We start from the raw sequence: 13,053 nt of genomic DNA, 5'->3' as shown, positions 1-13,053 counted from the left end.
AGCTAATGGGGTTTTGTTTCTGCTTTGCCTTTCTTAGTTTGTCCAGCTGGCTGGAAGCCTGGCAGTGAAACCGTAAGTGACAATTCTTGATTATTAAATTTAAAAAGGCACGTACCACGGTTTATCAGAACTGTTTTTCTAGGTTGTATCTCTGAATATTTGAGTTGGTGTGTGTATTAACACTTTTGTAGAATAGGGAATTGAATGTCTCTGTATTCATTTTTTTGTTTTGAATGTAGCCTTTCCCAACTAATTTTTGCAAGTAACGCTTGCATTTATTTTCGGCAGACTGGTAAACTAAAATTTATTTCGAAAGCTGTTTTTAAGGTAAATTGAGCACACTAGTTGGTGGCGTCCAGGAGTCCTTCGTCAGTCGTATTAAGAACTGCCTAACTTATCTGCTCCAGGATTCCTGTAGAAGTATTCAGCACTGCAAACTGAACTCTAAGATAAAACTGATAGTGCTGCCTGCAGTTTGTTAGCAATTATCAGTGTTCCTGTTAAGTCTGTACAACCTATCCATAATTCCTGTGAGCAGCAACAGATGTAAATGGCTAGCTGACAGCCTGCTTATTATGTTGACAAAAGCATAACAGTGTAGAGGAATTCATGCTTCTCTTCCAGGGGATCCTCATCAAAGTCATAAGCACTGAATATTCCCGCCCATGTGCGGGGACCCCGGAAATAATAAAATTATATATGTAAAAAGCATACATATATACAGCTCTGTATATGTATAAACATATATCATTTTTTCCAAGCAAATGCAGCTCCCATAAAAGGCTAGGCAATGTAAATATACACATCCAATAACACATATATATATATATATATATATATATATATATATATAACAATACACCTAAATCTTTTTTTTTTTTTTTTTTTTTTTTTTTTTTTAATGAGGTAAACACTCATGAGAAAGCAAAAAATAAAGAGAACAAACTGTGGAAAAACACAGATGTACAACACATTGCCAGCCTGCAGGCTGCATTGCAATATAATACCATAGAGACTAAAAAGCCCTGTACAGGTAAAAACTGGCACCGTGCCTTTAAGGCAGCCCTGACTTCCATATCCCATCATGCCTCAGGGGTGACAGTTAGGTCAGTTGTTCTTTCCGGCTCCTTCAGTCAGGACCCTGGAATTCAGCTCTCTTCTATTTTGACTCTTTTGTCAAGAATATTACAACTTAAAGGATTTTTGGACTTCTTCTTATAACATCTGAGAGGAAGTTGGTATCCTGTGTTTTTTCTGACTGATTGTGTTGCTGTTTTGTCAGAAAAATGCCTTCTTTATTTGTTCCATGTCCATCTTGTGGAAAAAAGAAGGCTGCTTCAGACACACATGAGGTGTGTATTATCTGTCTGCCGGACTCACTCTCCAGCAACATGCCAGCATTGTGAAGACCTTTCCAAAAGGACTTTAAAGGAGAGAGAGAGGATTAGACTGTACGGCTTAGCAGAACGGTCGACGTCGAAGCAGTTGGTCCCTGTTTGCTCCCCATCGACGTCGGGCTCGGCGTCGAAGACTCCAGCGGCGGGATCGTCGCTGAGAGGTGAGGAGTCAAGGGGAAGTCATGCTGCAAAGAGAAAATCGTCGTCGACTTTAGATTCAGCGTCGAAGCGGATGCGTTCGACGTCGACGGCGTCTAAAAGCTCGGCGTCGAGGACTCGGCGCCACAGTTCAACGTCGATAAAGCATCTGTTGACGTCAAGAGAAGATCGATCGACATCTGCACAGAGATATCGTTCATCGTCGAAGGAAAGACATCGTTCGAGGTCGGCGAGACATCAGTCGACGTCGCAAGAAGTACGTAGGCGATCTACACCACAGTCAACGTCGAGACCAAGATCGCCGTCAAGATCAAGATCGCCGTCGAGGAAACATCGTTCGTCGGCGAAGAGGCTTTCGACGTCGTCGGAGCATTCGACGTCGAGGCAGACTCCTCCGTCAAGAACGACGTCGAGGCAGACTCCTCCGTCAAGGCCGACGTCGAGGCAGGAGCCTCCGTCGGAGTCGACGTCGAGGCAGGTGCCTCCGTCTGAGTCGACGTCGAGGCAGGTGCCTCCGTCCTCGCAGGTCTCTAAAGCTTTGGAGAGGTACATGAAGCCTCCGTCGAAGATAATCTCGACGTCGAGACAAGAAGCTCGGAGCCTCGAGGATTCGAATCAAAGATCTCCGGTGATAGGCCTATCACCGTCGAGGCAGCCCTCTGCTGAGGGTACGCAGGAGGTGTCACATGTTCGCCTCACGATTCGACCAGTCTCAAGGCGAAAATCTCCTCATAGACTGATATATACAACTCCTGAGTCACCGCGTCTCATATCTATCTCGCCTTCAGGATCAGAGGGCTCAGGTTCAAGATCCGAATCACCAGAGCTTGTGCATCAATCTCCAGTACCTGCAAGAGAAAGTTCGCAGGAGGAGGACAATGCGGTACCTCAAAGTCCCGTAAGGGAGATGCCTCAGGACCCTGCTATGCCCGACGCAATAAAGGCATCGCTAACAAGATTAAGGGGCATGGAATTCCCAGCGACACCGATCAGACCAAGATCTCGGGGAAGAGAATCCCGAGGTCACTCTCGAGCAACAAGAAGGCGATCCAGGTCTTCCTCCCGCAGAAGAGTCGACCAGATCAGAGAAAAGGCGCCGTAGAACCCCTTCTACCTCCCCTTCTTCCAGATCATCCAAAAGGGATTAGTCACCGACACTCTCGGAGACGCCACCCTCTCGGGTATCTCCGGTAGATGATATTTCTACGTTTCAGGAAGTGTTGTGTATAGGAGCTACAAAATTAAATATCCCTATGCCGGTTCAGGAGACCACTTCATCCATAATCTTTGAAACTCTTCATGAACGCACAGTGTCACGCCCGTTATTGCCATTAGTCCCTGGTTTGTTGCAACCAGTAATGGATATTTTTCTCACACCAGCAACCACCAAAACGGCGCCGGCGAGAATTCTAAAAAAGTACCGTCCAGCTCCGGAGGATCCTCTATTCCTAAAATCAGATCCTCCACCGGACTCTGTCATCACCGCCGCTGCCAGGAAGACACATGCAGTAGCTGGGTCTTCAACGGTGCCACCAGATAAGGACAGTAAGACACAAGACTCCTGGGGGAGAAAAGTTTGCGGCTCAGCATCCTCAAGCTTAAAGGTGGCCAGTGCCTCAGCGCTTCTGGGGCGCTATGATAGATCATTATGGGACTCTCTTCAGAGGTTCATTGACAAAGTTCCATCAGAGGACAGACGGGACTTTGAAGAAATTTTGCATGAGGGAAGTCTGGTTTCTAACCAGATCATAAGTGCAGCGGCGGACGGGGCAACACTGGCAGCGCATGAATATGCACACGGAGTCACAGCCAGAAGATCATCCTGGCTTAGATTGACGGCCTTGAAACCGGAAGCGCAGGCAAGAATATTAAATCTGCCTTTCTCCGGTAGTTCTCTTTTTGGGTCCCATGCAGACGAAGAAATGGCCCGTATGAAGGCAGAGCTGGAGACCATGAAAGCTGCCGGGCTTGAAAAGAGAAAAGAGTTTCGACGCCGCAAGGGAAATGACAGGCGCAATTACCAACAGAGCGTTCAAACCCCTCATTGGCAAAAGAACCAGGACCAGCAAGGTCAAAAGAAACAGCAATACCAGTCCCGCAAGCCATCCAGGGGACGGGGTAACAACAGGCAGTCTAATGCTGGAAACAAAGCTCCGGGGAAGCAATGAGAAGCCGCTTCCTCCGATGCTGTCCACCGCTCCGGTGGGAGGAAGTGTTGCACATCATCTTCCAGAGTGGCAGTCCATCACAAAGGACAAGTGGGTCCTGAATATACTGCGTCATGGGTACTCGCTTCGTTTCAGAAGTCACCCCCCATCGATTCCTCCTGTCAATTCATCCCAGCATCTAAAGCAGCTCAGAGAAGAGGTAGCGACGCTTCTACTCAAATCTGCAATAGAGAAAGTACCCATAAACCAAAGAGGAAAGGGAGTTTACTCCAGATACTTTCTCATTCAAAAGAGGAGTGTGAAGGTAGAGTTCAGACCCATTTTAGACCTACGGATACTGAACAGACACATAAGGAAGGAAAAGTTTCGCATGCTGGCGCTCCACCAAATATATCCTCTTCTCCGGAAGGGCGATTGGATGTGTTCACTGGACCTTCAGGATGCATATTTCCATATTCCCATCCTAAGGAATCATCGAAAATTTCTCAGGTTTGTGGTAGGCAACTCTCACTATCAGTTCAAAGTCCTCCCATTTGGCCTAAAGTCAGCTCCTCGAGTATTCACAAAATGCGTGGCAGTAGTAGCGGCTGCTCTGAGGCGCGCAGGAGTCTTCGTCTATCCCTACCTAGACGACTGGCTAATAAAGGGCTCATCGCCTCAGAATGTGCGGTCACAGCTGTCGCTATGCCTGAACTTATGTTGCAAGTTGGGTCTCAGAGTGAATGCCAAAAAGTCAAATTTTTCACCAACACAGAGGATCCACTACCTGGGTGCAACTATAGACTCCGTAGTGGGAAAAGTGTTTCCTTCGGAGGAAAGACAGTCATCCATTATTCTAAAAGGCAGGCAGATTATAACCAGCAATCTGTCGTCGGCAAGGCAAATCTCATCTCTGCTAGGGGCCATGGCATCCTGCATCTTCCTAGTGCCCAATGCCAGGCTAAGGATGCGTCCTCTCCAGCAAGATCTCGAGGACAAATGGGATCAAAGGAACTCCCTGTGGGAAGAAAAGGTTTGCCTCTCCTCTGCAGCCAAACAGTCAGTCAAGTGGTGGCTGAAGCCAAGGAATCTACAAGTGGGGATCCCCTTTCATCAGGAGCCCCCAACTCAGACCTTAATCACCGACGCATCCCTTCAGGGATGGGGAGCGCATTTTGGGTCCCTGCAAACTCCGGGACAGTGGTCCAGCAGCGAGCAGTTGTACCACATCAACATGCTGGAGCTCAGGGCAGTCCACCTAGCCCTCAAAGCGTTCCTGCCTGCGATCACGACGAGTACCATTCTAGTGCAGACTGACAATACCACCACAATGTACTACCTGAACAAGCAGGGGGGTACTCGATCCAGAACGCTCTCGCTGGAAGCTCAGTCCCTGTGGCACTGGATCCTAGCAAGGAACATCTCATTGAAAGCGGTGCACCTACCAGGAGAACTCAACGTGCAAGCGGACTTACTCAGTCGGCATTTTCAAGAGCCAGAGGACTGGGTAATCAACGACGAGGTGTTAGACATCTTTGGGGAATGGGGGCGTCCGCAAGTGGACCTCTTCGCGGACGAGCAAAACACAAAATGCCGAGGCTTCGCCTCAAGATACCATCGACCAGGATCCCTAGGGAATGCCCTTTTGATCAATTGGTCAATGACATTTGTGTACGCTTTTCCGCCTCTCCCACTAATCCCCAAGGTGGTGACCAAGTTGCAGAATTCATCTGCCAAGATGATCCTCATAGCACCGGACTGGCCGAGGCAGTGGTGGTACACGGATCTCCTACACATGTCGATCCGCCCCCACAAGCGGCTGCCGTGCAGGCCGGACTTGTTGTCCAAGATGCGGGGGAAGATTTACCATCCCAGCCTTCCCTCGCTGAGCTTAACAGCATGGCTCCTGAAGTCCTCCAGTATGGCCATCTGAACCTTCCCCAGGAGTGTATGTCCATACTGAAGGAAGCCAGGAGGCCTTAGACAAGACACTCCTACTTCTGTAAGTGGAAAAGGTTTTATATATGGTGTGCTCAGCATCATTATGATCCCACTAAATGCCAGGAGGATGTAATTTTGCCCTATCTTCTACATTTAGCGAGGGCAGGGTTGAAATTTTCATCCATAAAGGTTCACCTAGCAGCCATAACAGCATACAGGCGTTCGCCTTCACAGCAGTCATTTTTTAAAGTGCAGGTAGTGAAGGATTTCTTGCAAGGACTCAAAGTCTATCCCCCGGTTAGACCTCCCTCTCCTTCCTGGGAGCTAAACTTGGTTCTGTCAAAGCTCATGGGTTCTCCTTTTGAGCCTATTCATAAGGCTACCCTACAGCACCTCACATGGAAGACAGCATTTTAAATAGCCATCACTTCAGCACGGAGGGTCAGTGAGATACAGGCCCTCTGTTCTAAAGAGCCCTACACTATTTTTCATCTGAATAGGGTGGTGATGAGAACTCATCCTTCGTTCCTACCTAAGGTGGTATCGGAGTTTCATGTAAACCAAGCCATCTCCTTACCAACCTTTTTTCCCAACCCCTCCTCTCCGGCAGAGAGGGCGTTGCATTCTCTAGATGTCAAAAGGGTCCTAAAATTCTACCTAGATAGGACTAAGAATGTCAGGAAATCTGATCAATTGTTTGTGAACTATGGGGTTGTCCGTATGGGCTTTGCGGCTTCCAAACATTCCATTGCTAGGTGGATTGTTTCAAGTATTACATTGGCCTACCAACTGGCTCTTACACCATTGGGGGCGCGCCCTAGAGCGCATTCGACAAGAGGAAAAGCGGCTACCGCGGCTTTTCTTAATAATGTCCCACTCTCCGAGATCTGCAAGGCAGCCACTTGGAGATCTGTCCACACTTTTACCAGGCACTATTGTCTGGATTCGGACACCAGAGCAGACACTCAAGTAGGACAAGCCTCCTTGAGGAATCTGTTCCATGCATAATCATTTTCATGATTCTCTTTCTCCATGGGTGGTACAATCTTTTTTTCATTTGCCTGCAGGTGGAAGGGGAGCTTGCTACTCTATTCAGTGCTTATGACTATTGATGAGGATCCCCTGGAAGAGAAGGGTAAGTTACTTACCTGTAATCCTAGTTCTCTTCCAGGGGTATCCTCATCAAAGTCATAAGCAACCCACCCACCTCCCCAGGCAAATGAGAAGAAGTGTATTATTCATTATGGAAAGGATATATCTTTGTGTTTAGGACTACGGTCCCGCAAAGAACAACTGACCTAACTGTCACCCCTGAGGCATGATGGGATATGGAAGTCAGGGCTGCCTTAAAGGCACGGTGCCAGTTTTTACCTGTACAGGGCTTTTTAGTCTCTATGGTATTATATTGCAATGCAGCCTGCAGGCTGGCAATGTGTTGTACATCTGTGTTTTTCCACAGTTTGTTCTCTTTATTTTTTGCTTTCTCATGAGTGTTTACCTCATTAAAAAAAAAAAAAAAAAAGATTTAGGTGTATTGTTATACCTTTATTTATTTATATATATATATATATATATGTCGCTCCAAGTACACCAAAAATACGAGTCACTCGTTGCGGGCGGGTGCCGAGTGCGGTGGTGTACCGCACACAATATAGGCTCCAAAGATTCCTCCGTTTTCTGGAAGGAAAAGACGGCACTCACGGGGCTTCGTTTCAGCAGATTTTAATAATTTAAACCGAATGCAAACAGACGCGTTTCAGAATAGATCCTTCTTCAGTGTTTGCCTAACGCGCTGTGAGGCGCCATTAAAAAGAGTTACATCGATCAGCCTAAACACAGACAGGGGACTGGCGCATTTCCATTACAGGCGCCATCTTGGAATGGTCAATTGTGCAAGCTCCTTTTTTTAAATAAAGTTGAATACAACATTTTAAGCATTTTACGACCCAATTCATAATCATGCTCGATTCTATTATCATAATCTTGCCATGACCCATCAATTCATTGCATTTTTACCGTAGATCAGTTAATTGCATCAAACAAATTATGTTACATGTTTCCCTCGTTTGTCATTATTTAGCCGTGAATCGGCAAAGGCTATCGATGTTCCAGGTTTTCACCAGTCAACATTTCCACGATCAAAGATCACTTTGAATTACACAACAATTAGTTGCCCAGATGAACTGTCAATTCTTCCCCACCATTTAACCCATTTGGGGACTTGGATTGGAGATCTATAATATATCGTGATTCGAGTCTCCGCAACTTCAGAACTCTGTCTCCTCCCCTTACATCAAATGGAATGCAGTCTATGCTAAAGTACTGTAACAGATCCCTGTTACTATTGTGTTTAAGGGCAAAATGGCGTGCCACAGGATAATTAAAATCTTTTTTGGCTATTGCACGCATGTGCTCTAAGATCCTAAGTTTCACACAATGTATCGTACTCCCTACGTATCTTAGCCCGCAGGGGCATTTCAAGCAATAGACCGCATGGGTGGTATTACAGGTCATGAACTTCTTGATTTTTTTAGGTGCTTTCAGGCCTTTAATCTCATACGTAAGTACCCTTTTACTATACGCACAGGCCTTACATCTCCCACAGGGGAAAAAACCCTTCATTTCACTAATGGTTCCCTGTTTAGATGGTATAGTGTCTAGATGGCTGTGGACCAGGCTATCTTTGAGGGATCGGGCCTTTCTGAAGGTGATTAATGGTCCTGCTGGAATATCTGTGCCAATGATGGCATCAGTTTTTAATATGTGCCAGTTTTTTCTCATTATTCGTTTTAGACTGTCGGCATCTTCCGAGAAGGTGGTTATCATGCGGAATTTGCCGGTTTGATCATCACGGACCTTTTGCTGGAATAGGTCCTGTCTAGGTATTCTTTCTACCTTCTTGAGTGTGTTCTCTAAGAGGCCTGAAGTATAGCCCCTTTCAATGAATCTATTTATACTTGCTCTGGCTGCCAATTTAAAATCTTTTTCTTCAGAGCAATTCCTTTTCAGTCTAAGAAATTCCCCATATGGGATGCTGTTCTTCAGTTTCTGGGGATGGCTACTAGCAGCATGTAGTGTGCTATTTCCAGCAGTAGGCTTTCTATATAAGGCTGTTGTAATCTTCCCTTCCTGTATCTCGACTCTCAGGTCAAGATAGTTCACTGCCACCAAACTTATCTCGCCTGAGAATCGTAGGTTGATCTCGTTCCTATTTAGGTGTTCAATATATCTTTCTGCCTGATCCACCGTGCCGTTCCATACCAGGAAAAGGTCGTCTATGTACCTGTACCACGATATGACTTTATTAGTCCAGTCTATGTTTTCTTCAGACCATGCCACCTGCTCCTCCCACCAGCCCACGAACAAGTTCGCGTAGCTGGGGGCGAAGCAGGTGCCCATCGCGGTACCCGAGATTTGCCTAAAGAGGTCCCCCTGGAAGATGAAGATGTTATTGTTCAGACAGAATCCGATAAATTCCAACAACATCTCATTGTGTATGCCAAATTTCAAGGATCTTTTCTGGAGAAAATATCTCACTGCATTTATGCCTTGTGTGTGATTGATACAAGTGTATAAACTCGTGATGTCTAAGACAATTAGGCAATAAGATGGTTGCCAAGTGAGTTTCTCAATCTGTTTTATGAAGTCGGTAGAATCTCTAATATAGGATTTTAGTCCTAAAACGGCTTCAAAAAGAAAATGATCCAAGAATCTGGAGAGATTCTCTGTCAGGCTTCCTATGGAGGAAACTATCGGTCTACCCGGTGGTTGAGTTCTATTTTTGTGCACCTTGGGTAGGTGATAAAACGTGGGTAAGACAGGATTATTAGTTCTTAAAAACAAGTATTCATCAAAGTCCAACATTGAATGCTCATACCACTTTTTTATTAAAGTGTGTAATTGTTCTATACTTGTCTGGTATTTTGCCATTGTAGTTAACTCGTAGCAATTTTTATCTCCTAGCTGTCGTATAGCTTCTGCTACATACAGTTCTCCTGGAATCAGTACGATATTTCCTCCTTTATCAGAAGGTTTATAGATGATTGTCTTGTCCTCTTCCAAATCCTTGATGGCAGTTTTTTGTGCTTCAGTTAGATTGTCTTTTTTTCGAGTTTTTCCGTTGTTATTCCCTCTGAATTTGATTAGCTCTTTAACCACAGCTTCGGAGAAAGTATCAATGGCATCAAAAGGCATCTGTGGTAGAAACTTAGAGGGTAATTTCATGCCGCTTTTAGGTGATTCTTGTTCTATGCCGACTCGTGTGAGTCTTTGACTCGTAGTGGTTGTAGATTCTGGGTCTTCCAATGTCCCTTCTTGTCGTAAATCCTCAAGAATTTCCAGGGCGATTAGATCGTCACCCACCAGAAGATCGGTGGTATTAAACATTTTCAGCATTTTCGTTTCTTTTGCTGTTGGTTTTAGTTTGAAATGTTTGTGTAACTTTAGTTTTCGAACAAATTTAAATAAGTCAATCCTTGTTTGGGTAAACTCCATTCGATTTTGTGGGCAAAACGTTAAACCCAATTTGAGTACTGATTCCTCCACTGGGGTCAGTACCTTGGATGTTAGGTTGACTATGGTCAGGTGGTCGCTTTCTACCATCTGCTCCCTCTTTTGCTCCTGGAACCTCTGGTGGATTGATTCGCTCTTGTTCTTCCTCTTCCAGCCCCCCCTTCTGGTTTTTCGTTTTCCGGGGGTTTGCTTTTGCCTCCCCGCAGCCATGACTGTCTGATGACATTGAACTCCTTTTGAAAAGGGGTTTTCGTTAGATCTTCCGTCATGCCAGCTGCGTCGTCTTCCGACTGTTCGTTCTCTGTTACATCGGATTCTGAGGTGTCCACCCTGGGAGGTTTTTCAGTGGTTCTTGTTTTGTTACCATTTCTCACTTCTCTTCTGGGTTGCTCGAATTTTTTCGCGAAGGTGAGGACTCTCCCCATTGTATAGTCCCTTTCATCCCGATCAAATTTTTCTTGTTTGCGGGTTTTTATCTTCACTTCATATTTTACGAGTCGTTGTTTCATGGCATCTCTTAGTTTCTCTTGTTGGTCTTTGTTTGAATCCTTGGTCAGTTCTTCTTCCAGCGTTTCTATTTCTTTTAAGGTTTTGTCTCTGTCACTCCAAGCGAAGCGTACGAGAATCTCCAACATCCCTTTGCATGAAAGGGCTGTGTGTGTTGCCCAGGCTTCCAAGAGCATGGGGTCGGGGTTTTCATACGCTGGAACCGTGTATATCCGCAAGCCTCTGGGGACCCTCTCTACTTCGATGTAGTTTTGAAGTGAGGTAGCCTCCCACCACTTGCGGTCCGTGATGATCAAACCGGCAAATTCCGCATGATAACCACCTTCTCGGAAGATGCCGACAGTCTAAAACGAATAATGAGAAAAAACTGGCACATATTAAAAACTGATGCCATCATTGGCACAGATATTCCAGCAGGACCATTAATCACCTTCAGAAAGGCCCGATCCCTCAAAGATAGCCTGGTCCACAGCCATCTAGACACTATACCATCTAAACAGGGAACCATTAGTGAAATGAAGGGTTTTTTCCCCTGTGGGAGATGTAAGGCCTGTGCGTATAGTAAAAGGGTACTTACGTATGAGATTAAAGGCCTGAAAGCACCTAAAAAAATCAAGAAGTTCATGACCTGTAATACCACCCATGCGGTCTATTGCTTGAAATGCCCCTGCGGGCTAAGATACGTAGGGAGTACGATACATTGTGTGAAACTTAGGATCTTAGAGCACATGCGTGCAATAGCCAAAAAAGATTTTAATTATCCTGTGGCACGCCATTTTGCCCTTAAACACAATAGTAACAGGGATCTGTTACAGTACTTTAGCATAGACTGCATTCCATTTGATGTAAGGGGAGGAGACAGAGTTCTGAAGTTGCGGAGACTCGAATCACGATATATTATAGATCTCCAATCCAAGTCCCCAAATGGGTTAAATGGTGGGGAAGAATTGACAGTTCATCTGGGCAACTAATTGTTGTGTAATTCAAAGTGATCTTTGATCGTGGAAATGTTGACTGGTGAAAACCTGGAACATCGATAGCCTTTGCCGATTCACGGCTAAATAATGACAAACGAGGGAAACATGTAACATAATTTGTTTGATGCAATTAACTGATCTACGGTAAAAATGCAATGAATTGATGGGTCATGGCAAGATTATGATAATAGAATCGAGCATGATTATGAATTGGGTCGTAAAATGCTTAAAATGTTGTATTCAACTTTATTTAAAAAAAGGAGCTTGCACAATTGACCATTCCAAGATGGCGCCTGTAATGGAAATGCGCCAGTCCCCTGTCTGTGTTTAGGCTGATCGATGTAACTCTTTTTAATGGCGCCTCACAGCGCGTTAGGCAAACACTGAAGAAGGATCTATTCTGAAACGCGTCTGTTTGCATTCGGTTTAAATTATTAAAATCTGCTGAAACGAAGCCCCGTGAGTGCCGTCTTTTCCTTCCAGAAAACGGAGGAATCTTTGGAGCATGTATATATATATATATATATATATATATATATATATATATATGTTATTGGATGTGTATATGTGTATATTTACATTGCCTAGCCTTTTATGGGAGCTGCATTTGCTTGGAAAAAATGATATATGTTTATACATATACAGAGCTGTATATATGTATGCTTTTTACATATATAATTTTATTATTTCCGGGGTCCCCGCACATGGGCGGGAATATTCAGTGCTTATGACTTTGATGAGGGTACCCCTGGAAGAGAACTAGGATTACAGGTAAGTAACTTACCCATGTGCACCTCCACCTCTGACCTAACCAGTCCATCTGGTGGCAGAATTGTTCTTTTAAAAGTGATTTCAATTTAATTTTGTATTTATTTTTGAGTAAAACTAGATTTCGAGAGCTTTCTAGAGGTAGGTAATCCCTTGGAAGGACAAGAAATTGTAATCCATGCCTGTGGCTTCTAAGGATAATTCCCAACTTCCTTTACAGAGATACTTGACTATAGCTAGGTCTTTTATTATCTGAAAACATGGGTCTGTAAAAGTTACTTTATAAGCCAGTGAACCCGGCTGCGGTCCAATGATCGTTTTGGTCTTAGATTATTTGAGCTACAGCTAGTTGCCGCATTGTGCCTACAGACCGTTCTGGCAAGGCTACCAAAACTCTGTTCTCTGTCCTTCATAGCAGACTGACCTCTAGACCATGTGACCCTTGCATAGCTCCATGAGAGAAATTAAAGTGTAGATATTGAAGAGCTGTGCAACACTACACATGTAGAAAGGGGAAATTAAACAAAGTGATTCCTTTATATTTAAGACCCAGACAAAGATTGCCCCTCTGAGCTGTAGTGTGAGAAGGAAATACTTTCAGGATCACAATGTGCAAGGCTACTTATGTACTAGTGAAATGTGTTT

At 44.8% G+C, this 13,053-nt stretch overlaps 1 protein-coding gene across 2 annotated transcripts in view; it reads left to right on the top strand.

The window, feature by feature from the left end:
• PRDX4 (peroxiredoxin 4) overlaps positions 1-13,053 on the top strand; it is an 89,656-nt gene that overhangs the window by 69,910 nt on the left and 6,693 nt on the right. For both annotated transcript variants that reach the window (XM_085622472.1, XM_085622473.1), the window contains exon 6: positions 38-72. In XM_085622472.1, coding sequence (XP_085478598.1) covers positions 38-72 — 35 coding nt within the window. The remainder of the gene's footprint in view (positions 1-37; positions 73-13,053) is intronic.

Source organism: Triturus cristatus, chromosome 8 (genome assembly GCF_964204655.1).
Source record: "Triturus cristatus chromosome 8, aTriCri1.1, whole genome shotgun sequence".
In the NCBI taxonomy this organism is placed as follows: Eukaryota; Metazoa; Chordata; class Amphibia; order Caudata; family Salamandridae; genus Triturus; species Triturus cristatus.
Note: the sequence above shows the minus strand (reverse complement) of the source record. Positions and strands in the feature narration are given on the sequence as shown.